Here is a 25,821-nt window from a genome sequence, read left to right as displayed (position 1 = left end):
TCATTTCGTTCATTTAAGGGGCTTTAAATGTCACTATTAACTGGCAAATTTCCAGAACACATCCACCTACGCAATCGTGATCATATTCTGAATTAAGAAATCATTATAATGCAGTCAAAACTCGTTTACAGGGAACATAGCCTAAATAACTTTACCTTCCGAGTCTTTCGTTCATTTGTCACGTGACAGACGGACTTAGTGAATGGATTGTTCATGAACGACTGATGACACGTTACAAATCAAAACAAAAAGCGGCAAGGAGGCGTCGTATGATCATTTAAACGAGTTTTATGACAAGGTCGGTGAGGGTGGGAAAAATCTGACGCATAGCTTCAGTGTTAAAACTGATAAAATAATTGTCTGTGGTTCTATATGGGCTGTGGCAATCATTTTGAAAAATAATATCTCGCAGCAACATGGAAAAAAAAGAACTATGAACTAGTTCAAAATTTTGAGTATGAACTATGAACTGAACTAGTTCATTTTAAAATTTATGAACAGAACTTTGAACTAGTTCATGTAGAAAGTGAACTTTCCCAACACTGCACACCGGTGTGCGGGAGTATGAGATACTCATAGTTCAAATAGTATGAAATAGTTTCATACTACAAGAAAGGCTTTTACGGCCTCTTCTGCACAACAGTGCATTATTTGTTATAACTAAGTTTTCTATACCGTATGTTGTTCCATTCTACTGTCTGTATATTTAAACATGTAACTTAATAAATAACTTTGCCTGCTTTAAAGGCTTTGAGAATCTTTCCTTTTAACACTGATTATGTTGAAAGCTGAAGTGATTATAACTTTCGTTATCTAAACTTTCAGGTTAAATCCTACGTTTTCCTATCAGTTCTAAGAAAGACCTTTACCTTTAAAGAATAAGAGGTTAAAGAATAACAACAACTTTAATGGAGTCAGATTAATTATACTGGAGTCAGATAAATATTTGAATTATACACGTCATCCTTCAACTGCCTTTTGTTCCGATTATTGGTTCAAAATAGCAACATAAGCTTCCAGCCTCACAAATGCAATCTCATGCAATACTTCGACTTCGAAACACAGCGCATGTATTTATATTTATATGATTAAATGACAGCTTTTGCAATTCAAAATAGGTAATATCTCAGTTTCTAATGTTGGTATATCGTGCAGCCCTAGAGAAAACTGCTTGTGTCTGTGTAAGTGTGTCATTCACTGAAATGCAAATTTAGCTGCTGCGACACACAGTTTGAAAGCCCCTGGTCGAGGAGACATCAACAAATATGTCAGCATGCACACATCTTTGAAAAACGTTTAGTTAGGTTTGTCGGCACTAGATGCTTGTGATCAACACAAGATTGCTTCCATTACAATTGATGAAGCGGTCTGTGGTGCACCTTCTCCAGCCACTTTATTTTGCCTATTCATCTGAAATAAATCTGGTCATCAACACAAAACATAACTGTGCATATCGCAAGACTATCTAGCAAACATTCATTGTACGAACATTCACTGAATCCAAACGATAAACATTAGAATTACTGTTCAAATTGGGGTTGTTCAGTATAAAGGCCTTGCAGTTAGTATGCTAGCTCCAACATATAGCTGCAACACTCTTATGCAGGAAAAATGTGCTCAAATACAGCTCGAGCGATGTTGGCACTTCCTACTCCACCTCTACCACATAAAAATAGATTAAACTTGAATTTAAAATAAGAAATAATAACATTTGAAATGTACTTTCAATAAAAAGGCTACAAAATACAGTATCTACATACCTTGTTAAGTGCTGAGCTTCAGTTTAACATTCATTCATGTTGATGAAGGAAATAAATTACTAGGCTAAATACAAGGCTTTATAACATTATAAATGGAGGTAAAAGGCGGCTCAGCACATGGTTATGTTGTATATGTGTTTAGTGTGATTTGGTAAATGGAAGGGAATGGGTTGTAACCCCTCATTTATTCACAGCAACAATCAAAAAGTGTTTACGGTACATTATCTAGACCAGTCTATCTCCCCAAAACACACATAATAACTATGTTTTATGCATCATACTGGCAGTTTATAAACCACAGACATGCAGCCACAGATCCAGCACAAAAGGAGGGTGGAAAACAGGAGAACATGTCAAAATAAAGAGCATGAGTTCAAAGAACTTGTGAGATATAAGACAATATTGTTGCTGTTGTGACCAGACAATGCTGATATACAGCCTGTCAAGAGTATTTAAAAACTAACCACACACTCTCACGCTCTCTCTCTTTCCCTCTGCACCATATGTGTGTGTGTGTGAGAAAAAGAGGGTGGGGGAGGACCCAGGGCGGGGCTGTCAATTGAGAAGTGCGTAGCTCTTTCCGGAACCCATGATTGAGCAATCTAGTTTGACCTTGTAAAGGTCACAACACTGGAGCCATGTTCAGAATATCAAAGCCATTTGTGTCAAAGAACACAAATATCTAGGGGGCAAGCATCAGCTAGTGTAAGGTAATAAAAGTAATAAAATGCTAACAACAAGACAGTTTGCACAACTGGAGGTCCAACTCAATCTCAGAAGAAAAGCAGCTATTTTACAGGGTGGCGATTTCATATGAATTTGATTTAAACAAAAACATATGATTTTTAGGAAAGCAAAATGGTCCACCAGGGTCCAGACTGTGATCAAATGGTTTTTGTTAGAGGTTGCACTAGTGCGATCACAATGTTTCCCAACTGATAAGAGCTGCCATTTCTGTTGCATATGAAAAACATCAAACAGCAAACAAAATCAAAACGTTCTTCTCATTTGAGCTGTGCAGCGCTGGCAGTTTTTCAGCTCGGACCAATATTAGACAGCGCAGTGCAAGCTCAGAACAGGATTACTCGCGGGCTGATCTTGATCATGGGACACGTTACTACACAGCAGTGGGAGATCCAATGAGAAACCATTTGAATTTGGTGAAGAATTAATAACATCGCTGCAAAATCTAGCGAGAAGCATTCACAATCAGAGCAGAATTGTCTGTTATAAACCCATAGATTATCAGATCAAACAGCACTAATGTGGAAACCAGGAGAAACATTGTCCCATGAATGAACAAGTTATAGAGTCTTATTATAGTTATTATAGAATTATAGAATATTATAGAACTTATTATAGAATTATAGTTTACAGTCCACAAATCACTAACACTCACCATGGATTTAATGTAATAACGCTAAATGTAACCATGGTATTGTGGCAGGAATAGTCTAATGTTTTTACATTATTCATTTCAGGGTTCATACAACCTTTCACAAGTGAAACTCAAGCACTTTTCAAGGACTTTCAAGTGATTCAGTTCACACTTTTTCCAGCACTTCAAAGCTCTAAATATTATTCAATTTAAATTTGTGATATAATGTGAAAAAAAAAGAGAATCCCCTGTAAAAAATTGGGTTTTAAATGTTATTGTTGTTAATAAAAAGTAAATTTTAGCTGCATCTCAAGTGCTTTACTGTCAAATTTGTATTTACGTAATACTATTAGCCATCTGTAGAACTTAGTGGTACCGGCCAAGGTTATTTTCATAAACGAAAACTGAAACTAAGACTAAAACTATTGCTCAAAAAACATTTTCGTAAACTGAAATAAAATAGAAATTTCAACATAAATGAAAAACTAAAACTAAACTAAACGAAACTAACAACAGTTACTGAAAAACTAACTGAAACAAAATAATAATTAGCAAAAATAAATAATCGTTTTCGTAATTAATAAGCTCTCATCCTCTAGCCTACCAGAAAATCACTTTTTTTCAATTCCACTGCGCTACTTTATTTTTCAATGTCTAACCGAGTCTCGCGTCTTCTGCAGCATCACGTGCATGACACGACGTTCTAAAAACACGGCACTCAAGATAAAATAAGTTAAACTTTTAAAAGACGCGTATCGAGACCTTGCGCTTTTGCCCATTCCACTGTGCCCGGGTCTTTTTTCTGTTTTTCAAAGAATAAACGCTTTCTGTGTGAACCAGCCTAAGAAGCAGAAATGGTCAAATAAGTATTTCCATCATGTCTAGACCTTATGCAAATACAGCTGTACCTTAATTCCAGATAAGATCTCATCTCATCTCATCTCATGTGAAACTAGCCTAAGCAAGATAGGCCTATCACACATAATAGAAAAGATAGCCTACCACATTGAGCAGAAAACGGAAAAAACAAATAGCATGTCTATAGCCCAGAAATAGACGTATATTTGTCAGAGTAGAAGTATACTAAATGTCTGGTCTGAATAGAACATTTGAAGATGAGTATAACTATGAGTATATGATTTTAAATGCTGCAATAGACAAAAAGCATAGGCTAAATGGATCTATACAAGAATAATGTTTGAAAGGATTAATCATAGAAATAACCTTAAAGAATAATCATAATAATCATACCCATATCTTTTACACCACGTTTAACAAGATTTAATTTTTAATATGAATGAGTATGAATGAATAATTTTTACTTTTTAGTTGCCTTTGTTTGGTTCTTTGTTCACCCTCAAACAATTATTTTATTTGTATTATTAAGAGGTTTTCACAAGAGTTAACTGTAAACTACAAACATTAAACTTTGCTGAAATTAAATGTCTTTAACTGGAAGTATTCTGTTAACTCTGCTAAACTATAATTACTAAAACTAAAACTGAAACTAAATATATAAAAACTAAATAGAAATGTGTTCACAAAATAAAAACTAAACTAACAAAACCATTAATGAAACTAACTAAAACTAAACTGAAATTGATAGGAAATTTGAAAATGACATTAAAATAAAAACTAATTTAAAAATGCAAAACTATAACAACCTTGGTACCGGCGCTACTGCTCTAAAATGTTACTCTGCAGCCCTGTCCACCCATAAACCTAACCATCAATGGGGCGTAAGCAGATCGTATGAAAATGTACGAATGAGATAGTACAACTTCATACGAATTAGCCACCAACTCGCCAAACGGAAAATAGTTATGATAATTTTGTCAATTAATTTTTAACTTAATGCGTACATATATAGATAACAAAAAGCTAACAAGCACTAAAAGTCACAATATCCCAATTTTGAATTCATGGGGTCTTTAACCAAAAGGCTAAACTCTAGCGTCCACCTTTTACCCGTCAAAGGAAAGCAAATGGACCATAAGCAAGAGCCATACTGAAAATGACAAAGTCCACATTATTATCAAACCTTTTAGTACTGTGTGTAAGGCTGATAAACCCTAACCAAGGACTCCAAGGATTGTAATTCTTATCTAATGGTACATCATGACTGGTACCTGCAGTTTACAAGCTATCTCTGACATTAGTAGAACACTTGGCAGAATTGTGGCCACCTAGAGCGGAAACAGTCGTCATGCAACATGAGTGGGCAGACTAATCTTTCGTAAAAGACGAAACCTGCAAGGAGGTGTAGATTTCGACTGGTTGATGCAGACACAAAGCAGGTTTTTACCTGGGGGCGTACAAATGATATGCCTTCAGAGCACTACAGATAACTCGATATATAAGGTAAAAGAGGTCACTGAGTAAAAGAGACTGAAGGACCATTAAGTCTCTGTTATAACTTTCATAAAACCTTGATATGACCTTGAAATGACGTTAAAGATGTATGCTTACATACATTATATAAAAAGAGCACTGAAATTATTAATACTATGCTTGTGGGTATAAGCACATTACTTAAGCTGTTTTTGGGAAAGAAACACACACTATAACATGGCAGGGGATTCAGCAATCTGGTCACTCACAGGGTCTGCTGGTCCACAGAACTCCCGAAAGACTTTGGCCGCATCGGTAGCATGGATCTCCAGGGCCATACAAGGTCCAGAACAAAGTTCATCCACCATATTCTGCAACACAAGCAGTCAAGAGTTAACGATTCCCCTGGTCTACCTGCGGTGCCTGTACCAATGAAAGAGCTTATTATCTGAACAGACCTTGGGAAGACATTGGAGCAGCTGGAGGACTCAAGTTACCAGTGTGCCTCTTAATAAATATATAAATTAAAGGATGTTAAAGCAAACAATTGTTGCTATTGTTCTTGGAACAGGTTATTTGCAACAAGACTAGTTCTAATTCTCTTTTAATCTGGTTTGATGAGTTGGCCTCTGTGTTTGGTATGTATAAGTTTGTGGGCTATTAAAATTATGGGGCGAATTTGAAGAGCCCACCAAGCACAGACCACTAAACGGCCCATGAGCCATTTTCACATCCTCTGATCTAGTTGTGGTGTCCACAATTGCATCTTTTTAGTTTTACATTTCAAATAGAATAACAAGCACTTCGTTCCATTTTTGTGTGTCAAAGACACAAAGCCTTTCACATAAACCTATTAACAATGTACGGGTTACTTTTTGTGACTACATACAAACAGGTATTTAAGAGACCTACAATAATAATAGCAACAATTAAAAAACTATATAGCCAATAAATTACCATCATAAATCATTTATAACCTGCATGAGAAACTGTTGTACTATTAAAAATAAAGGTTCCAAAAAGGGTTTTCACAGCAATGCCATAAGAGGCACAATTTCAGGTTACCCAGAGAACAATTCAGAATACAGTTCTAAAAAGATTTTTTTTTTTCTTTCATTTGAATAATCTAAAGAGCCTTTTTCCACAATAAAGAACCTTTTGTGCATTTGAAAGGTTCCATGGATGCTAAAGGTTATATGAAACAATATATGCCAATAAAGAACCATTAAGTGTAGGTTATCGTTAAACAATGAAGATAGAGAAGCATCAAAGAGCTTCCCTATTTCACAAGAAATCTCCACTCAGTGCCAATGTAACCGCAATCTCTGCAACCCAATATGTGCAGTGCTATTACAATGATATACAATGATAACATGGAATATATATTTGAGTATTTCAAAGCAATGCAAGGAGAATGCCTCTAGTGGAGATACTGGTTTAGGTTACTCTAAAATTACTACCAAAGGCTGTGCTATGTATTACATAATAAGAGGATGAGTCATTAGCCGCTTTCCGACTGGAGGAACCTTTTCACAGTTCCTAGAACTATTGGCTAAAGTACCCGGATGTCGGCGTGTTCGCACCGCAGGAACTAGGAACGATTTTAGTTCTAGGAACTCCATTTGTAGGAACTAATTTAGGTCCTACTTCAGAGTAGGGTCTAAACCAGCACTATAGGAACTACCCGTGACGGTAGTGTAGCTGATTGACCGAATGCACGCGGAACACCAGCACCCGCCATTTTTAAAACAGCTAGAATGTAAACACACAGATTATAGCCTATATATTTACTCCATAATACAAACATGGAAAACAGTGATAGATGGGTCTCTAAACCTTTATGCTGAAGAGAAAATCCAGCGCAACTTTGAGGGGACCAAGCCAAACATGATTATGTTTATCTGCCAAGCTAGCAACACTGGACATCAACCACACGGCGTAGGCTAATAACCTTTTTTCATATACTGTCTACTTTCTATAACAGTTCTATTTAATAAGATATTAAACAGAACTGTTAGACAGATTGCTAACTAATAAACACAGAGAATGCGAGCATTGTTTGCTCTGGCGTTCTCAGCGCTGCCAAAATAAAGGTCCGTCGCGCCGTCAAAATAAAAGTCGCCGTGCTTGTGTCACTCCCTTAAGCCCTCCTACCAGTTCCTATGGCCACTTGGCCAGTGCGAACGCAAACAGCAAAACCGAGTTTGGGGGAGAGTAGTTCTTAGAACTGTTTAGAAGTGGACAGTTCCTAGAACTAAGTTCCTGTAACTACTTGGTCGGAAAGCGGCTATTGAGTGATGACATGTCAACATGGTGATGAATTTTGAGAAAAATCACTGTTCGCTATATTATAATTCACATTGTCTTAACATGTATAACTGATAAGATCACAATAAGATCTGCTGGGCATAAAATTCACTTTGTTCCAGCAGCCAGAGTAAGACAATCCATAACTTTATGTATTTTTGCAGAACAACATCAGTGGACCCCATTCTCTCAATTTGTCTACTTAAACTAGTATAGCTCAAAAATAGTGGCACACTAAAAACGGTTTCATAGGCACTTTGCACCTGCAGCATGCAGTCTGTGTTTTGTAAATGTGAGGCAATCAATATTGATGAGACAGTTTTCATGGCAACAGACAAGGACCCGTAGTCCAAACGCCACTGGCTTCAATGACCCAGAACCGAAAATGGCTTATTTTTGGTCTAAAAGACTTGTGTGGACGCTATCAAAATAAATGATTGCTTTTTGGCTGAAATACAAAGACTAGAAAGTGATTTATTGAAGCTAAATAGCAAACAGGAATGTGAAGGTTGTTCCTGTGAACCAAAATTCCACGTACTGTGACAACACACTGCCCAAAACAGTGAAATTGCCATGAGGCGAGCGATTGTCGGTGCCTTTCAGAGAGGTTTGCAGGAGACAGGTGTGCATGCAGTTACAATCAATGCTTCGGCGACTACGCCTTTTTCACTCAATGAATAATTAAACAACTGGAATCTCATTTGTGCTGGAAAAGGGAGCAGAACTGAACTTCTTAGACTGGACCTTGAATTATCATTATCATAGAGTTTAAAATGCCAGTTAAACTGTATACTATATAGCAGCTATAACAAGCAAGGGTATTTTAAATGTATTTGGTTCCACTTTATCTTATGTGTCTTCAAATACTATTGTGTATCAACACAATTTGTGCATTGTATCAAATGATTAATTGAAATGTTAGGTAACACTTTATTTTATGGTGCCCTTGATACAGAGTAATTACTTAATTAGGTACTTAGTAATAGACGTTGTAATAACATGTAACAAAATGTACTTAACATGTAACTAAGTTATGGAACAGCCTGTACTTACAGATTGTAATTACACACATGTAATAGGCAGCTACTGTTACACATGTGTAACAAGCCAAGTTGGATAAGGTTTATAGATACACATGAAGTACACTTAAGTACATTCTTGATACACTTTATTTTACGTAGCTTATACCTGTGTAATATTATGTAATTACAATGTAATTAGGAAACTACTGCATGCATGTAAGCTGTGAACTAGTGAGTTAAATCAAACTAAAGCAGAGATGGACAAGGTATGTATACACAAAGTACACTTAAGTACATTCTTGATACACTTTATTTTACGTAGCTTATATCTGTGTAATATTATGTAATTAGGAAACTACTGCATGCATTTAAGCTGTGAACTAGTAAGTTAAATCAAACTAAGGCAGAGATGGATAAGGTATGTATACACAAAGTACACTTAAGTACATTCTTGATACACTTTATTTTACGTAGCTCATCCCTGTGTAATATTATGTAATTACAATGTAATTAGGAAACTACTGCATGCATTTAAGCTGTGAACTAGTAAGTTAAATCAAACTAAGGCAGAGATGGATAAGGTATGTATACACAAAGTATACTTAAGTACATTCTTGATACACTTTATTTTACGTAGCTCATCCCTGTGTAATATTATGTAATTACAATGTAATTAGGAAACTACTGCATGCATTTAAGCTGTGAACTAGTGAGTAAAATCAAACTAAGGCAGAGATGGATAAGGTACATACACAAAGTACACTTAAGTACATTCTTGATGCACTTTATTTTACGTAGCTTATACCTGTGTAATTGCAATGTAATTGCAATGTAATTAAGAAGCCACTGCATGCATTTAAGCTGTGAACTAGTGAGTTAAATCAAACTAAGGCAGAGATGGATAAGGTATGTATACACAAAGTACACTTAAGTACATTCTTGATACACTTTATTTTACGTAGCTTATACCTGTGTAATATTTTGTAATTGCAATGTAATTAGGAAGCTAATGCATGTATTTAAGCTATGAACTAGTGGGTTAATTCAGATGGATAACATATGTAGATACACAGGAAGGGCACTTAAGTACAATCTTGATACACTTTATTTTATGTTACATACAAGTAATGCTACAGAACATACACATTTACCATGTGTAACTGCAGACCTTAGTAGCCTAACATATTTAAGTACTTGTTGTTACATTGTGTTGTACTAAGTACTTTCTTACATAATTACAGTGTACCAAGTCCGTAACACGTATGTAACAGACTCGGCTTGTTACACATGTGTAACAGTAGCTGCCTATTACATGTGCGTAATTACAATCTGTAAGTATAGGCTTTTCCATAACTTAGTTACATGTTAAGTACATTTTGTTACATGTTATTACAAAGTCTATTACTAAGTAATTAATTAAGTAATTACTCTGTATCAAGGGCACCGTAAAATGGGTATTACATAAAGACGTAATATAAAGTGAGCCATTTATTCTTTAGAATACTTGAAATCATAGTAGAGAGAGAAGCAACGTATACTTACACTGTACTCTGCTACAACCCCTTTGTAAACCTCTAAAAACTCCTCAGCATTCGCTCGATCCATGTTGAACTGTGGAATAATGGAAAACCAAGCCACAATTTGAATACTAAATAAAAACAAACTAAAACACTCAGAAGGACATAATTACTTGTATAAATGAGTAAATATAGTCAATCTCAAGGAATAATATAAGATCTGCATTATATCAAAAAATTAAATAAAAACAAATAAACAAGAATATTTATTTTCACAAGCAAAATTGATGTATTAATCACAATTCTGACTATAATGGTGCATTTGAGAGGGTTATCCAACACATTGGAGATAAAATCTCCCATTCCAACACACCATTATCACTCTCTGATATTCTTTTTATTGACCACCAACTCAGCCCTGGACATACATGCTTTCTAATAGTAACAAAACCACCATTGATCCACTCTTGCCCAGGGGCATACTCTGTACACTATTTTCAGCAGGGTCATGTGACAAAGCTGCAGCCCTGTAATTGGTCAGCAGGGGACTCATTTGGAGATGTGGGAGGCTACTGATCTGGTCACAAAATGTATGGTCGATGACAGGGTCAGGTTACACCAAAGGGAAAACATAATTGTGTTTGCCCTTGATTCACACAGAGATTATTTTTTCTTCGCCTACGTTTGCTATTAGTTTGATCATTTGTTCTTTTAAAGAGAGGCTGGTCTAATATCCAGAAAATGTGTATATCTTTCATTGCTGAAATTAATTGAACTATTATTTGGACACACTGTTTGAAACGATTCAAACGATTGAAATGATAGCTATTGTATGCAAGTTTGCATCTAAAGACTGAAATTTTAATTAAACTAAAATACTTACCATTTGTAGGGCAGATATCTCAAATCCATTTTCTATGACTGACTTGAGAATCTTTCCTGTCAACGCTGGGAAAAAAATAAGAGAGTTTAAATGAAAGATGCTCATTTAAAAAATGGCAAAAAAAAAATTGCAATGAACGCAATCTTACATTTTACAAAAATCTCTCTAGATCATATATAACTGTTAATGCAAGAATAAACCATGCAAACAAAGACAAATTAATTTTTAAAAAAAAATAATTCTCCACATATGAGTATATAGCTTTATGGAGTACAGTGAATGTATAAATTAAGGATTTTTTCAGGCCCAACAGAATAAATAAATAAATAACAAAAAAGTTCAAATAAAAATAGACAAAAAAAAAAAGATTAAACTGAATCTTAATTTTAAAGGTGAAGTGTGTAATCCTAATAAGTGTAGATTTAAACATTGCAAAAATGACATGTTCCCCTTTAAGGACACAGCAAAGTATAGTGCAGGGTATATTCGCATGCTATTGGAAACATAACTTGCACTTCTAAGAGCAGACTAATCATTAGAGAGAAGTCTAATGATTAAGGCTTTGAGATGCTAACATAAAGGTTTTAAGTTCAATACCAAGTAGCAGTAATCTAGGAACTCATGTGATCCTGCTCTTTCAACTATACGCCCTTGCTCTAGGGTGACTGTCCCTGCAGTTAAAGAACTATATGTTGCATTGGCCACATCAGTTAAGTGGCAAGTAAGACTTTCGACCTCCTGTTTAACCTGATCATACTGAGTTAAAGGCCAAAAACAGTTCACAATATCATGAAGGTGTGACTTCAAAGGAGAGACTTTGATCTCAATAACACGAGAGCGAATCTCCAGGTCCTCTACTTTGGACTGAGTGCTGAAAGATTATATTAATAAAAGGCACAGCAGGGTATTTATACATTAGAGCTGATTTAGGGGGTTGTGGTTTCAATTTCAGTACAGTAAGTTTTTACTGTGTGCTTTAAAGGCTAATACCAATCATTCAGCGCATATAACATGTTTAGGGGAATATATATATATATATATATATATATATATATATATATATATATATATATATATATATATATATATATATATATAAGATATTAACATGCCGTAAGACTTTTGATCAGTACTATAGGCTATATATATATATATATATATATATATATATATATATATATATATATATATATATATATATATGAAGAGTTCAGATGCAAAAGCCTCTAAGTGCCATCTGAAATTTTCTTCTAGAATGATCATTTTTCTCAAGCTCGTATATTTAAGTTCAGTAATTTCACTTAAATGACAATTAATAGGTCATTTTCATTGCCATTTAAGTGAATTTACTGATCATTCTAGAAGAAAATTTCAGATGGCACTTAGAGCCTTTTGCATCTGAACTCTTCATATACACACACACATATACATATATATATATATATATATATATATATATATATATATATATATATATATATATATATATATATATATATATATATTCATGTTGAATTTGTTTCACAGTGCAGTCAGATATGTTCATGGCTGTCCTTGACACAAAGCAATTACATTTGCTGTTTTTTTCTCATATCTTTAAGAGAAAGGGCAAATACTGCAAAGCACAAATCAAATGTGATTTCAATCTTATTTCAATAGCAGAACAGGGCAAGGATCTGTTTATTTCCATATATAAAATGTAATATTTAAAATTTTAGGGAAATGATCATATGTAGTTGACAGAGCATAAACAGATTATTACCCCATGCACAGTAGTAACTGTCCCGGAGAATTTTCTTTTGTCACATAAATTACATCTTCACACATCCCCAACCTTCCCTCGGCACCACTGGTGACCCTAAAGGTTCCATTTCTGATAGCAGCTTCCAGACACAATCAGCCCTGTTGCTAGGCAATGCTATCAGTGCTGCCTGGCAACACATTTGTCTATTCCAGTCATGAGCCAGTTCAAAACAAATCAAACTGCTTTACTATTGGTTGAGGTTTTTCAGTTTAAAAAATACAGATTAATTGGATGACATCTACAAATGCTGTAACTTAAACCCTTGCATTGTTAAGTGACTTTTTACCGGCTAATAGTTTTGAAAGGAAGTCAAATGTGTTTGAAGGTCTGATATCAATAAGTCAGACAAATGCTTTCAGCTACTATTAACATTATTGTTATAGACTTCGGACCATATGGCGTGAATGTCAGAATTAATGAACTCATTAATAAAGGAGGACCTTGACCTTGACCTTCATTAATGAAGGAGGACCTTGACAACATTAACCATCAAGAGAAACTCACATTACACTGCATACTAGGTTAATAATTGTATTCTATTAAAAGAACAGAGAAAGTGGGCAGGTAAAAATGCACAACAACTCTGTGATATGACCCTAACCCTGGACAATAGGTTTGAGTAAATCATTACCCATTTATTATGGCATGCTGTTTGGTCGAGTATATGCCAAGCACAGACATTTCAGAGAATTATGACCTTTACCCTACCTACAGCTACAGTATGCACTGTCACTACGCATACTATATAATATAACAAACCAAGGTCACATATGGCATAATTAGCTAATTTTCCACAGTATACACTACAGTTCAAAAGTTTAGGCTCATTACGTTTTTTTTGTTGTTGTTTTTTTTAAGAAATTAATCTTTTCTATTCAGCAAGGATGCATTAAATTGATCAAAAGTGACAGTAAAGACATTTATAATATTAAAAAAAAATCTATTTCACATAAATGCTGTTATTTTGAACTTTCTATTAATCAAAGAATCTGATTTGTTTCTACAAAAATATTTTTCTATAATATAAGACATGACTCTTGCATATTAGAACAATTTCTGAAGGATCATGTGACACTAAAATCTGGAGTAATGGCTGGAGAAAATTAAGCTTTGCCATCACAGGAATACATTACATTTTTAAATATATATAAAAAATTAAAAAGTTATTTTAAATTGTAATAACATTTCATACAACATTGTGTATGTTTTTACTTTGTAGCAGTGCTGCTGCTAAAATGTATAGGGGTTTATACTGGTGGGCCCAATACAACATTCCAGGTTATTCCTGTTGAGGGCGAGATGCCAGCTACCCAGGAGATGGGATTCATGGCGAGAAAAAAAGTGAAATATATAAAAAGTAAAAAGTAAAAAAAAAAAAAAAAAAAATATATATATATATATATATATAGAATGTTTAAAATGATAAACGTTTTTTAAAGTTTAGCTTTGATAAAAAAAGATCTAAAACTAAATCTGGTCTTGCTTTTCATAAGAGTCAACTGAAAAGTAAAGAGTCCTAACTGAGTTCAAGCCATCACACTCCATCAAAATATGCTTCAATGATAAAGGACTCTGGCAAAAAGAAGGTTCTTCACCCATTAACAAAAACGTATGGGTTAGTGGTCTATTCAACAGTGAGTATAGATAACAGGGTCCCACCAATTTTCTAAATAGACACAGTGTTTTCCACCAACCACAGGATTGATTTTGTAAAGTTTATTTCAATTACACTGCTCCCATTCGGCTTGCCATTTTTTGAGGATTAAAGTGTTTATAATAGGTTTGAGGTCTAAAGGTGGAGACGAGAAATGGAAAGCATACAATCACACAATCCAATCTTACACAGTAACATTGCACAGTAACTATGACATTGCACAGGATGAGACTATAGTTTTAAGTTAAAATCAGTGCGTAACTACAGTTTAGAGATGAGAACAACATGCTATTGTAGTCTATAATCCAAAAGTAATGTTACAACACAAAGTGAACCAAGCCACATGACTATGCTGAAAAAATTAACAGAGCAGTCTCCGCATAATCTGTCTAATTACAGTCATGTAGCGGCTCTCTCGGCAGGGACTTTCATTACTGGCTATTTTTATTTACTCATTTTAGAGACCTGGTGGGCTCCAGATCTCCAATCAAAAGGTAATCAGGGCTGCAATCCTCTTTAAATCAGTGGTTGCCAGCACTTTTGATGGAGTTCTTGAGAACAAACAAACTGCAGGAGGTTGGTAGCTGGAATATGAGTGTGGGTGTGCAATTGGTTGGACAACTTGGTGACTAACAGAGAGTTGGCACAATGCTAGGCGAAATAAAGTTGAGCAAAAGCTACAAAAGTGACCATAAGACTTCACTGTAGTGCTTTTGAAATATTTCTGACCATTTTGAACATTATTTTGATGGGACTGCAAGATTAACAATATGAAAAGAACATTTCAATAATGAGGCAAATTATAAGTGAAGGATTGAAACCCCTAAAATCGACAGATAAAGTGCGTCAAAACTGTTTGAGGTCTTGAAGCACGTATCTTTTTGTGTTCATGACTGATTGGGTCTGTTGTTGGGGTTCTGGTGTGTGTGTGATTGTGTAACATTCCCTCCAGGTTACTCAGCCCACAGCAATGTACAAAATCAACTTGGGGCCTGCTTAGCCCATGGCCACTATGTGAAATATCTACCTCAGCCCTATCGAGAGGATTTGAGATTTCACAGGTCAGTGCCCTGGCGGCATGCTCCATGAACAGGGATCAGGAGACGGATTTGAACAAATCCGGAGCGAAGGCTTGGTTAAGAGTACGAACTGGCTTTGGGGGTTTTATACTCATCAACGTATAACAAGCAAAACAACAGTAGGCCAGGAGGGCACGAAGACAGTTTTATAAGCAGAAGACCATCACGAAAGGACCAAAGGACTCTGAAGTAACACCCTCACTAGCTGAACTGCTCCTTTCATTCATTCAGAGTTTGCACTTCCACCAAATCCACCACTTTGGTTTCACTTTGAAAAGAATAATTATTTTGAGAAGATATGAAAAATGAAATTGTTGTTTTTAAAATCCAGCACTGGTCTGGGTGGAGGCCTTTTTCACATAACTGCAAAAGTATAAAATAAAACCATAAATTATAGAATGGTTATCAGAATCCATTGATAAATTGCTTAGAAGTTCTTATAATTTTATGGTTGTGATCTAATTTGTTTGAGGCCTTTTCAACAGTCCAACTTACAACTAAATAGTAATTAATGTACTTCAAACAGAACGCAAACTTCAAAAGGCAAAATATAAACGGTCTGGATTCAGTCAGATTTACTGAACAGGAAGTGTTGTTTGAATGTCTGTCACGGTGTACCTTCGGATCAAACCTGACAGATGTCTTTTTTCCAACAATGGGTGAGTGATTCCCTCTCTAGCAATAGGTTTCATAAAAGCTTAGGCTTATAGTGCATCATTCAGAATTCAGCATGATATGCGCTGTAAAAACAGACTCTATACCAATTTATGAACTGGTTTTACCTATTTATTGAAAAAAAAAAAAAAAAAAGATTTACTCACAAATTAGCCGTGACTATGGCTTCAGAGCAAGTTCGGCACTATACAAGAGCATTGTTCCCAGATGGAAAATAGGTTTAGTTTAAACCTTCAAATGGCAAAATATAGTACAAATGTACAAAGAAAAAACATTTACAGTTTTAAAATACTACATATATATACATATATATACATATATATATATATATATAAATACTTGGACCAGCATTTAAGAGAACATAGACTAAGTTAGTATCTGGGACAGGAATGATGTGGTATGACATATCGGCACATTCTTCTAATGATAATGTGCACTTATAAACAGAGATGGGTTAATAATACACAACAAACAGTACATTACAAATAGCAAATATTTAACTACGCTATATCTCATCTATAATAGGTCATTTCAAAGATGATTGATTAGACATGATATTGTCAGTGTCTGTGTGTGGGTTTACCCTCTGAGATGGCATGTGGTTTGATGATACAGCAGGTGCAGTCTGAGTACTTGGCTGTGTTGGAGGGACCGTGACCAGCAGTGGAGGGGAAAAAGAACTCCAGCTCCTAACAGACAAAAATAGGTATAATTAAAAACACAACCAATCATTTCCTTTGACTTAATTAGTATATTATTGGAACCATTTGATTAAGAAAAGACTTATAAGCTTGATTAATTGCTTTTGACAGTTGGTTTTTGTTACCCGTGCAGCAGATGCCAATGAGTCTGAACCATGTCCTGCATTTTTAGTGCCATCGGTACCAAACTGGGCTCTGAGACTATGCGCTGCATCTTTCTGTGCCACACCAGAATCAGTCGGGCCCAGAACTTTTCTCCAGGTCGACACTGCCTCATCCCCCATCAGCTCCATAGCAATCACGGGACCAGAGCTTACAAACTGCACCAGATTACTGTTGTTGAAGAAGAAGCAACTTTATGCTTGGTGTTTCTTATTGTATTTGTGGTTAAAAACACGCAAAGTCATGTCAAAGTCACTGTGACAATCTCAATGTTGGTGGTTCAGGTGTCAGAGTCTCCTTCAAAACCTGTCCTTACATATAAGTCAATCATTGACTCAGGAAAGACTCACTTGAAAAAAGACTTTGACTGATGTTCCATGTAAAAGTCTGCTGCCTGCTTCCTGTAAGAAAGCCATAAAAGTACACAGAGTTAATAAGTGATCTCCAAACCCTACCATCTCTCGGCTGACTCCTAAAGTGAAATAGAGTTTTATGTATGAAACTAAGGAGCAAAAAGTGCCCTTAAGTTTTTCTGAAGTGTGCATTTCATCTTAATACCATTTTTGTAATTATGTCATATATTAATCTGATGACACGTCAATTAGTGTGAGAAATATGACTGTAACAACTTGTTAACTACTCTGACAAGGACTGTCTCTGTCAATGAACAGCTGTTTGCTACTTTGAGGAAAGGTTAAAGCAACAAAACCTGACCAGGCTAAAACAACATGGTCTATCAGAGAAACTCTCAGAGTCAGCATATCTCAAGAGGAAAAGGAAACATTAAACATCAGCATTTTCCATTCTCCAAAAAATGTAGTACTAAACCACATATATAGTGACATACAGACAAAAACATATAGTTTGAATTCACTGTAGTTTTGGATCATATTTTATGCCAAATATACATAAACATAAATATAAAACTGTCAAATGTTTTAGTGCTGATGGGGTGTCTACAAATGTACAACGCTAGTTTTGTCATTTCAGGCATCTAAAAGACCTCTCATATAATCTATTCCCTCTCATACAATCAGGCTGTCCAAGCTTTAAAAAAAGCAAATAAGCTATTATGATTATCTGACTTCCCTTTAATACTGTTGTTTAGTGTTGCATTTTGGGCCTGTGTTGTTACAACTATAACTAAAATGAATAAACTAATAAAAACTAAATAATAATAAACTTTAAACTTAATAAATCTAAACATATTAGATGAAAAACCTTAACTTAAAAAACTTAAATGAAAATTAGAAATGTTGCTTTGGCAACGATCTACAGTTTAAATTGAAGCACTAAAATGACTGAAAATGATCGCAAATATAGGACTATTTAAAAACAACTAATAAAAATAACAAAAGGCACATAACAAAATGGCTGAAACAAACTAAAATTAAAATGAAAACTGAACCTATTAGCCTAAAAATTGAGCCTATTAACGTGCATAGTACTATATCATTGGATTTACATACTTTGTTATAATGTTTACAAAGCAAATGTATAAAAAAGTATTACTTATGTACAGTGTTAACATTATAATATTCCTAACAGATTTTAATGTTGGAGGAACAATAATGCATTTAGCTGATTTTAACCTTGGTTGAAGTTAACATCATATTTTGAAGGACTCATTGTGGTTTGTGTCCTTTATTACCTATTTTTGTAGTTATGAACACACAAGCTCACAAATCACTTTAAAGCCATTTTACTGTGAAATGTCCTCAGATTTACTCGTAACGACTCCTCTAATCTGAAGGGCGAATCCAGTAGAGCAATCTGGGCTGATTTGCTCAAGGGCACAATTTTACTTGAAGACAATTTTGATTCAGTAACTCCCCGGTTCTTGGGTCATTTCTCCCTGTGACTGAACACACAGTCTTTGTGCTGGCAGCCCAGACCAGTAAATTTTATTTTAACAGTGCCCAAATTACCACCACTTTTAAAATCATAAACTGATCTTAACAAAACAGGCCAAAGAAATCATGTCTGCTTTAAACACTGCTTCTTTTCTCTTACGCTCTCCCTTCTCACAACCTCAGTTAATAATTACTGCATTGTGCTGTGAATATAATCCACTCCTGGTACTGTGCAAAGGCAGCCACTAATGAAATACCCTGCTCTTTGCAAGTCTTACATAGTAAATTGCTTCAGAATATAGAACACAGAGTGTGCAAATTTTTTATCTTTCATTCTTGTGCCAAAAACCGTCAGGTGCTCAGAGAAGAACAAGTGTATGTCTTTGCCAGGTTAATGTATAGAGCAAGCAGTGCATGAGTTTTTTTGCTGAAATATACTTTTTAACTGAACATGTGACTTTGGCAAATCCACCCATGACCATTTCTCAGAATTCACTTGTGGGTTACTTTAAAACTGAAACACCTCATTAGAATAATTAGTCTTAAACTGCTTTGAGCACGAATCCTTTTCTTTGCACATATTTGTAGGGTGAAATTCTGCTGAAGGACTGCTGCCAGTATCATCATTCTTAAAGTCTACATAAATTAAACATAAATTACTTACCATGTAAGCTTGGTCATTTTGGCTTTGGTGACGATAAGGTTGGCATCATAAATCATCTGAATAATGTCGCCAATTTTAGTGACAGCGTCTGGCTTAATCATAGCCAAAGTCCTAAAGAAGACACAAAACAGATATATTATAGTATAAAAATATAGTACCCAAGTAGAAAGCAAATCAGAAAGTAAGATATGTCTCATAATTGAATCAACGTAGAAACAGCCTGGAGATATTACATTTTGGAACCCTATATTTAATATTTTGTAGCACAGACCATGTTTTGAGATTTATTGAGAAGAAAGTTTTTGAGAAATAACAAATGCAAGGCAAAGACGCCAGTGTTTTTGCCCAGCACAATAATTAAACACAGCCACACATATAGGCATATCTGAAACAAAGACACCACATACATATAGCTCTTGTTAATATTTGATAAAAGAGCTTAAACAATGAAAGTAAAACACAGCAAATGGCTTCCATCTCAAAGCGACAACTGCTGCTTTCAGACTTCTCAAAGGCTGGTTCATAAATATTAATGAGTCACTGAAAAATCTATTGAGAATTTCATCAAGTTATCATCGAATGAATCATAACATCTAGTTAAAAATTGATACAGGGTTTAAAGAATTTCTTTAAAAAGGAAAACTTGAATCTTTTAAATTTACCCTAAGCATTAGATAAAGTTGCTGTCACAGTACTAGATATGATGGTCTGGCTAAACAACAGCAGTCAATTGAGTCAGTTCAAGTTTACTTTGAAGATTGCATAATATATTGCCTTGAGTCTGTCCCTCTGTGATATTTCCCAAATTTATATTCATGGCACACCACCATGAATCTCACAGGAGAGAAAGATAGTGTGAATGTGAGTGATATAACAGGAAGAGCTGATTCATTAGAGTAGTAATCATTGTTCAGTGATTTTTAATAGGAGGAGACACAGCAGCTCAGCTACATATTTAAAAAAATACATTAGCAGGTGTTTGAGGAGGAGCCGCCACAGGGGAAAAAAAGGAAAAAGAACTGTTAATTACTTTTTCTTGTGACATACAATAAGCTAATCATCACCCTAAATGAAGAAGATGATTAAAATGTCTTGTGACGATCTGGTTTAAAAGAATAGTCCAATAATGTATTCCCCTACATGCCGTTCCAAGCCTATATGACTTTCATTATTCATTCGCTGATTTGGTTCAGTTAAACGCAATGAGTGAGTAATTCAATGATCAATGAATACAGTGGTTAACAGCTTAGTGAAGGGGAAGATTATCAGTGAATAATGACAAAATTTAGGCCTTCTGTCACACAAAACGATAGTATAACTTCAGAAGACCAGGGATTTTTTGATTTTAACAATATTTTGATTTTAATATAATTGAATTTGTTTGGTGTGAACCTTTCCTTTAAAGGGATTAGTTGGCCAAAATAAAAATTCTGTCATAATTTACTCAACTTCATGAAATGAAACCTGAATGACTTTCTGTGGAACATAAAAGAAAATATTTTGAGAAACGTCTCACTGTTTTTTATTGTCCAAACAATAGAACTCAATGGTAACTAAAATTGTTTGGTTGCCAACTTCCTTCAAAATGTCTTCTTTTGTGTTCGGCAGAAGACACTTGCCAACTTTGGATCGATATAAAAAACTGTTATATAATATCCTTGTTTAATATTGGGAGCACAAGCTGTAATCGCTGCCTAACACGTTCATTGTGTCTGAATAACTACAGCCAAATTTATATGTTTGGTTAATCTGCAATAAAATCAAGAATCTGTGATTTGTTAATTCTCTTGAACCTTTATTTAAATGACAAATTTTGATGGTTTGAGGGCTGCAACACACTCCAAAAAAGTTGGGACAGAAGCATGTTCACCCCTGTGTCACATCACCATTCCTTTTAATTATACTTTTTAATGATTTGGGAATTGAGAATACTAATTGTTGCAGTTTTGCAAGTGACATATTTGCCCAATCTCGCCTGATACAAGTCAGCTGCTCAACGCTCTGTAGTGATAGTTGTCTGATTCTCCTTTACACTAGGGGCCATACATTTTAAACAAGAGACTGATCTGGACTGCAGGCAGTCAAGCACATCCACTCTATGGTGTAGAGTCTAGAAACCACTCTGTTTTAGCACGTGCAGAATGAGGCCTGCCATTGTCTTGCTGCCCAGGAAAGATGTCATCTTGATGGCAGTATATGTCCTGTACAATCCCAATATATGCCTCCACAATAATGGCACCTTTACACACATGCAAGTCACCCATGCTGTCTGTACTGATGCATCCCCATACCATGACAGATGTTTGCTTTTGCACCTGTTGCTGATGAAAGTCTGGATGGTCCTTTTCATCTTTGGGACTCTAAACTTAATGTCCGTTTTCTCCCAAAACAAGCTCATCCGACCATAGCACACATTTTATTGCATTTTACAAAATGTCCCAACTTTTCTGGAATTGGTGTTGTAAATGACATTAACTAATCACATAACATGTAGTTTCTTTTATCTGTATATTACTCCCACATTGACATTACTTTGACACGTTCAACTCTAGCTGATAACAGAAAACTCCCTAATTGTAACAATGAAAATTGAATAGAAGAAATAAAGTCATATAGGTTTGGAAAGACATGAGGGTGAGTAAATAGTTTTCATATTTTTAGTAAACTATCCCTTTAAAGGCCCGTTTACACCAAGGACGATAACTATAAAGATAACGATAAAGATAATCGTTCTCAAAATTAACAAATAGCAGAGTTCACACCACAGCAAGAACGATAACGGCACAGAGAAACGATATCGTTGGAATCACCTTCAGAATGATTTTATCCAGCTGATGAACGATAAAAACATTGACAGCCAATCAGAATCCATCCTGCATTTAAAGTGACAGACAAGCAAGCACTTAGAATAAACAGAACCATATTGTCCGCTGATGTGGACGCTAATATAGTTATCTTTATATTTTTTTGTACTTGGTGTGAACGGGCCTTAAGGCTCTGTTTTTGTGACTAATAAGACAGGTCTTGCCTCAGTAGATGTACAAGAATAAAGTACCTCTCCTTCTTACTGCCCAGTTTGTTGGCGGTGTACTGGTCCCCATAACCTATGAGGTTCAGCTGACGCGAAAAGACGTTTACTCGGTTGCCAACAAACAGATCCTCTGGATGAAGCTCATCAAACTTGATCCTCCGTAGGAAGGTACGCTGATTCTTCATATCAAACTGTATAAGAGAAACATACATGTGAAGGGACAAAGCTCAAGCATAGCTGAAAGTCAGGCACTGAAATCTGAGTATAGGAACGCACCATCTCCACGGAGCCATCTTTAGGGTAGTACAGCAGCTGGTATCGTCGCAGCAAAGCAGCGCTGGGGTCCAACCACTCAGCCAGAAAGGCAAAGCGTTCCTCCTGTGCATAACACAACAGACACAACAAAACACACAGTCAAGCCAGGCCCGGCAGGGGAATGTCACTGATCTGACCCTCTTGCTTGGACAGGGAGTCACAACAGCCGCACTGCTCTGACCCTCAATAGAGACGGGCAGCTGGGCCTGTTAACATGCTGAGTGAGAGGTTCCGACTTTGAACCAGCCCTATGATCCCCTGGGGAGCATCGCTGCAAATGGGGAGCCATAATCCAACTGCTCCTAATAACAAGCACTACACACTTGCGCAAACATTAGGGCTGCACAACTATAGAAACTAATTATCCATATGATCGCTAATATATTATAAATCCACATGTCGTCATTGGAGGGCACAACCCAAAAATGTTGTCGAGGGCCCTGTGATGAGAAGAGGCATTTATGCTATATAGCTTTTACTCATGCAGCCTGAGGAAGATGGAATAAAAATTGTGTTCCAAGAATTTTTAGAAAGGCCCATTATATCGCAATACTACCAAAATTAATTAATATTAATGGGATAACTCATGGAGATTTTGTTGTATCCCGCCAAATAAACTAAACAAAAGAGTGCACTTGTTATTGTTGGAATTTTTAGTGTAAACACACTACTCTACTATATAATAGTATAATATACTCTAATAGTGCATAAGTTTGCAAATTAGGGTTGCACCTATAGATATGTGAATTTAGACACCACAACATTATCTCTCTCTCTCTCTCTCTCTCTCTCTCTCTCTCTCTCTCTCTCTCTCTCTCTCTCTCTCTCTCTCTCTCTCTCTCTCTCTCTCTCTCTCTCTCTCTCTCTCTCTCTCTCTCTCTCTCTCTCTCTCTCTCTCTCTCTCTCTCTCTCTCTCTCTCTCTCTCACACACACACACACACACACAGTATGACAGGTAGGTAACAGTTTGTAAATACTGAGAACTGGTAGACACAAAAATAATGCTTTGAATATAAACTAAAGTAACATACAACATATATTACTAACAACCAGACAATGAATGCAACCATAAATACATTTTTTTTTTTAAAGCAGGACCCTTTAGGACTTTGCCACTCTAATACAAAAAATATTATTTCATGAGTATTTAATATAGCACTTGAAAACAAATTATAGATGTTATTAAAATAGATCAGACTATCAAAATCAGTGTTACTGTTGTTCCACTATTAAGTAGCCGATTTCACCTTGATACCAACTCAGAGGTGCCCTTGAACAAAACATGGAGAGCTAGCATGTTGGTGTGATCTCTGTCCCTGCAGAGCGCCACCTTGTGGGTGAACTTCATAGAACAGGCACATGTGATTGAGGGGCACGTAACCGACCCCACAAGCTGCATAGTGATGAGAAAATATCTGCTGATTTTCTGTTGATCAGTGGACATCTAAACTCATGCACATGAGAGTAGGCCTACAACAGTAACTCATAATAGTTATTAATATTTATAATAACTGACATAATAATTGGCAGATAAATAATCATCTTCAGTGAATGGCATTAATTTGATGTTGCATTTCTAGGCCCTATGCCATCCATCCTTCATGCCACATGCTCGATAATTTATAGAGGCAAGGACACGTCAACAGTGAGGGCTAACAGCATCACATTATCTAATTTAACAACAAATCATAAGTGCATCTACAACATTATTTTATTCATCGTTCCTTACGCTCAGTGAGAGAATGAGAATCCCTTTAACATAACTGAGCAATCCATCTTAAACCTAACAGGGCCTCTTCCCCAAACAAGAGCTATTTTTACCTCTCAGTCAGCTGTGACAGAGACGATACTGACAATGAACAGCCTTCTTTGTACAAAAATACACTTGAGGCACAGGTCTGAAAAGCCATAAAACACATCTCCAGACTCTATGTCAAGAGTGAAGGTTTGGGCTGAAGCTAAAAGTTCTCATGTTGTCTGCACTGACACCAGTAGTTATCACCTTGTGTCTGAGGCCTTGTACCAGTCAACAAGATGTAAATATAAATGTGAAGACAGCTAAAATCTATTTTTTCGCCAGCACTAAACATTAAACAATTTGCATAAAATAGTTTTTGATTTGTATTTTTGTTTTAATCTTGTGTTCCATTACTAATATCTAACAATTCTTAAATCAAGATTCATTTACTTGAGAAGGAAAATGACTTTGAAAGTCTCCTGTATTATATACACAAATTTCTAACTAAGGCCTCTAAATTATCATCATGATCAACACTTTGCTGAAAAACTTGTTGTACACAATCTAGCCCTACTACATGCCTTCTGCACTCGGAAAGAAAGTTTTTTTAGCTAGTAAAAGGCCTTTTAGTAATTCTAAAAACGTCCCCCTTCAGGTCATGATACATTTGTCTTTTTGCACTGATTTTTTATAAATTAAACATAACTTTTATTTTGTTATTTTGCATACTTTTAACTATTTATATAACTTTTTATATAATATTTTAAGATGAACACTGGACTGAAGCAACTTAAAGGGATACTTCACCTCTGGGAAGATGAATGTGTATTTAAAATAGGTCATTTAAGTAGAAGAAATGTGGAGAATTTTTTTAATTTGGAGCTTTCTAGACTGAGAAAAGCCAGAAAATGTATTTTTGGCTTATGTGGATGAAAGACAACAACTC

General features: G+C 35.5%; 1 protein-coding gene across 5 annotated transcripts in view; it reads right to left on the bottom strand.

Moving 5' to 3' along the window:
- The window catches only part of nme7 (NME/NM23 family member 7), a 58,756-nt gene that overhangs the window by 29,682 nt on the left and 3,253 nt on the right, over positions 1 to 25,821 (bottom strand). For all 5 annotated transcript variants that reach the window (XM_081381493.1, XM_081381494.1, XM_081381496.1 and 2 more), the window contains exons 2-10: positions 23,098 to 23,199; positions 22,846 to 23,012; positions 19,791 to 19,901; positions 17,624 to 17,674; positions 17,237 to 17,444; positions 16,994 to 17,099; positions 11,199 to 11,263; positions 10,341 to 10,409; positions 5,739 to 5,840 (exon numbers count right to left, since the gene is read on the bottom strand). In XM_081381493.1, coding sequence (XP_081237619.1) covers positions 5,739 to 5,840; positions 10,341 to 10,409; positions 11,199 to 11,263; positions 16,994 to 17,099; positions 17,237 to 17,444; positions 17,624 to 17,674; positions 19,791 to 19,901; positions 22,846 to 23,012; positions 23,098 to 23,199 — 981 coding nt within the window. The remainder of the gene's footprint in view (positions 1 to 5,738; positions 5,841 to 10,340; positions 10,410 to 11,198; positions 11,264 to 16,993; positions 17,100 to 17,236; positions 17,445 to 17,623; positions 17,675 to 19,790; positions 19,902 to 22,845; positions 23,013 to 23,097; positions 23,200 to 25,821) is intronic.

This window comes from Scardinius erythrophthalmus (genome assembly GCF_964197995.2).
Source record: "Scardinius erythrophthalmus genome assembly, chromosome: 12".
Lineage (NCBI taxonomy): Eukaryota > Metazoa > Chordata > Actinopteri > Cypriniformes > Leuciscidae > Scardinius > Scardinius erythrophthalmus.
Note: the sequence above shows the minus strand (reverse complement) of the source record. Positions and strands in the feature narration are given on the sequence as shown.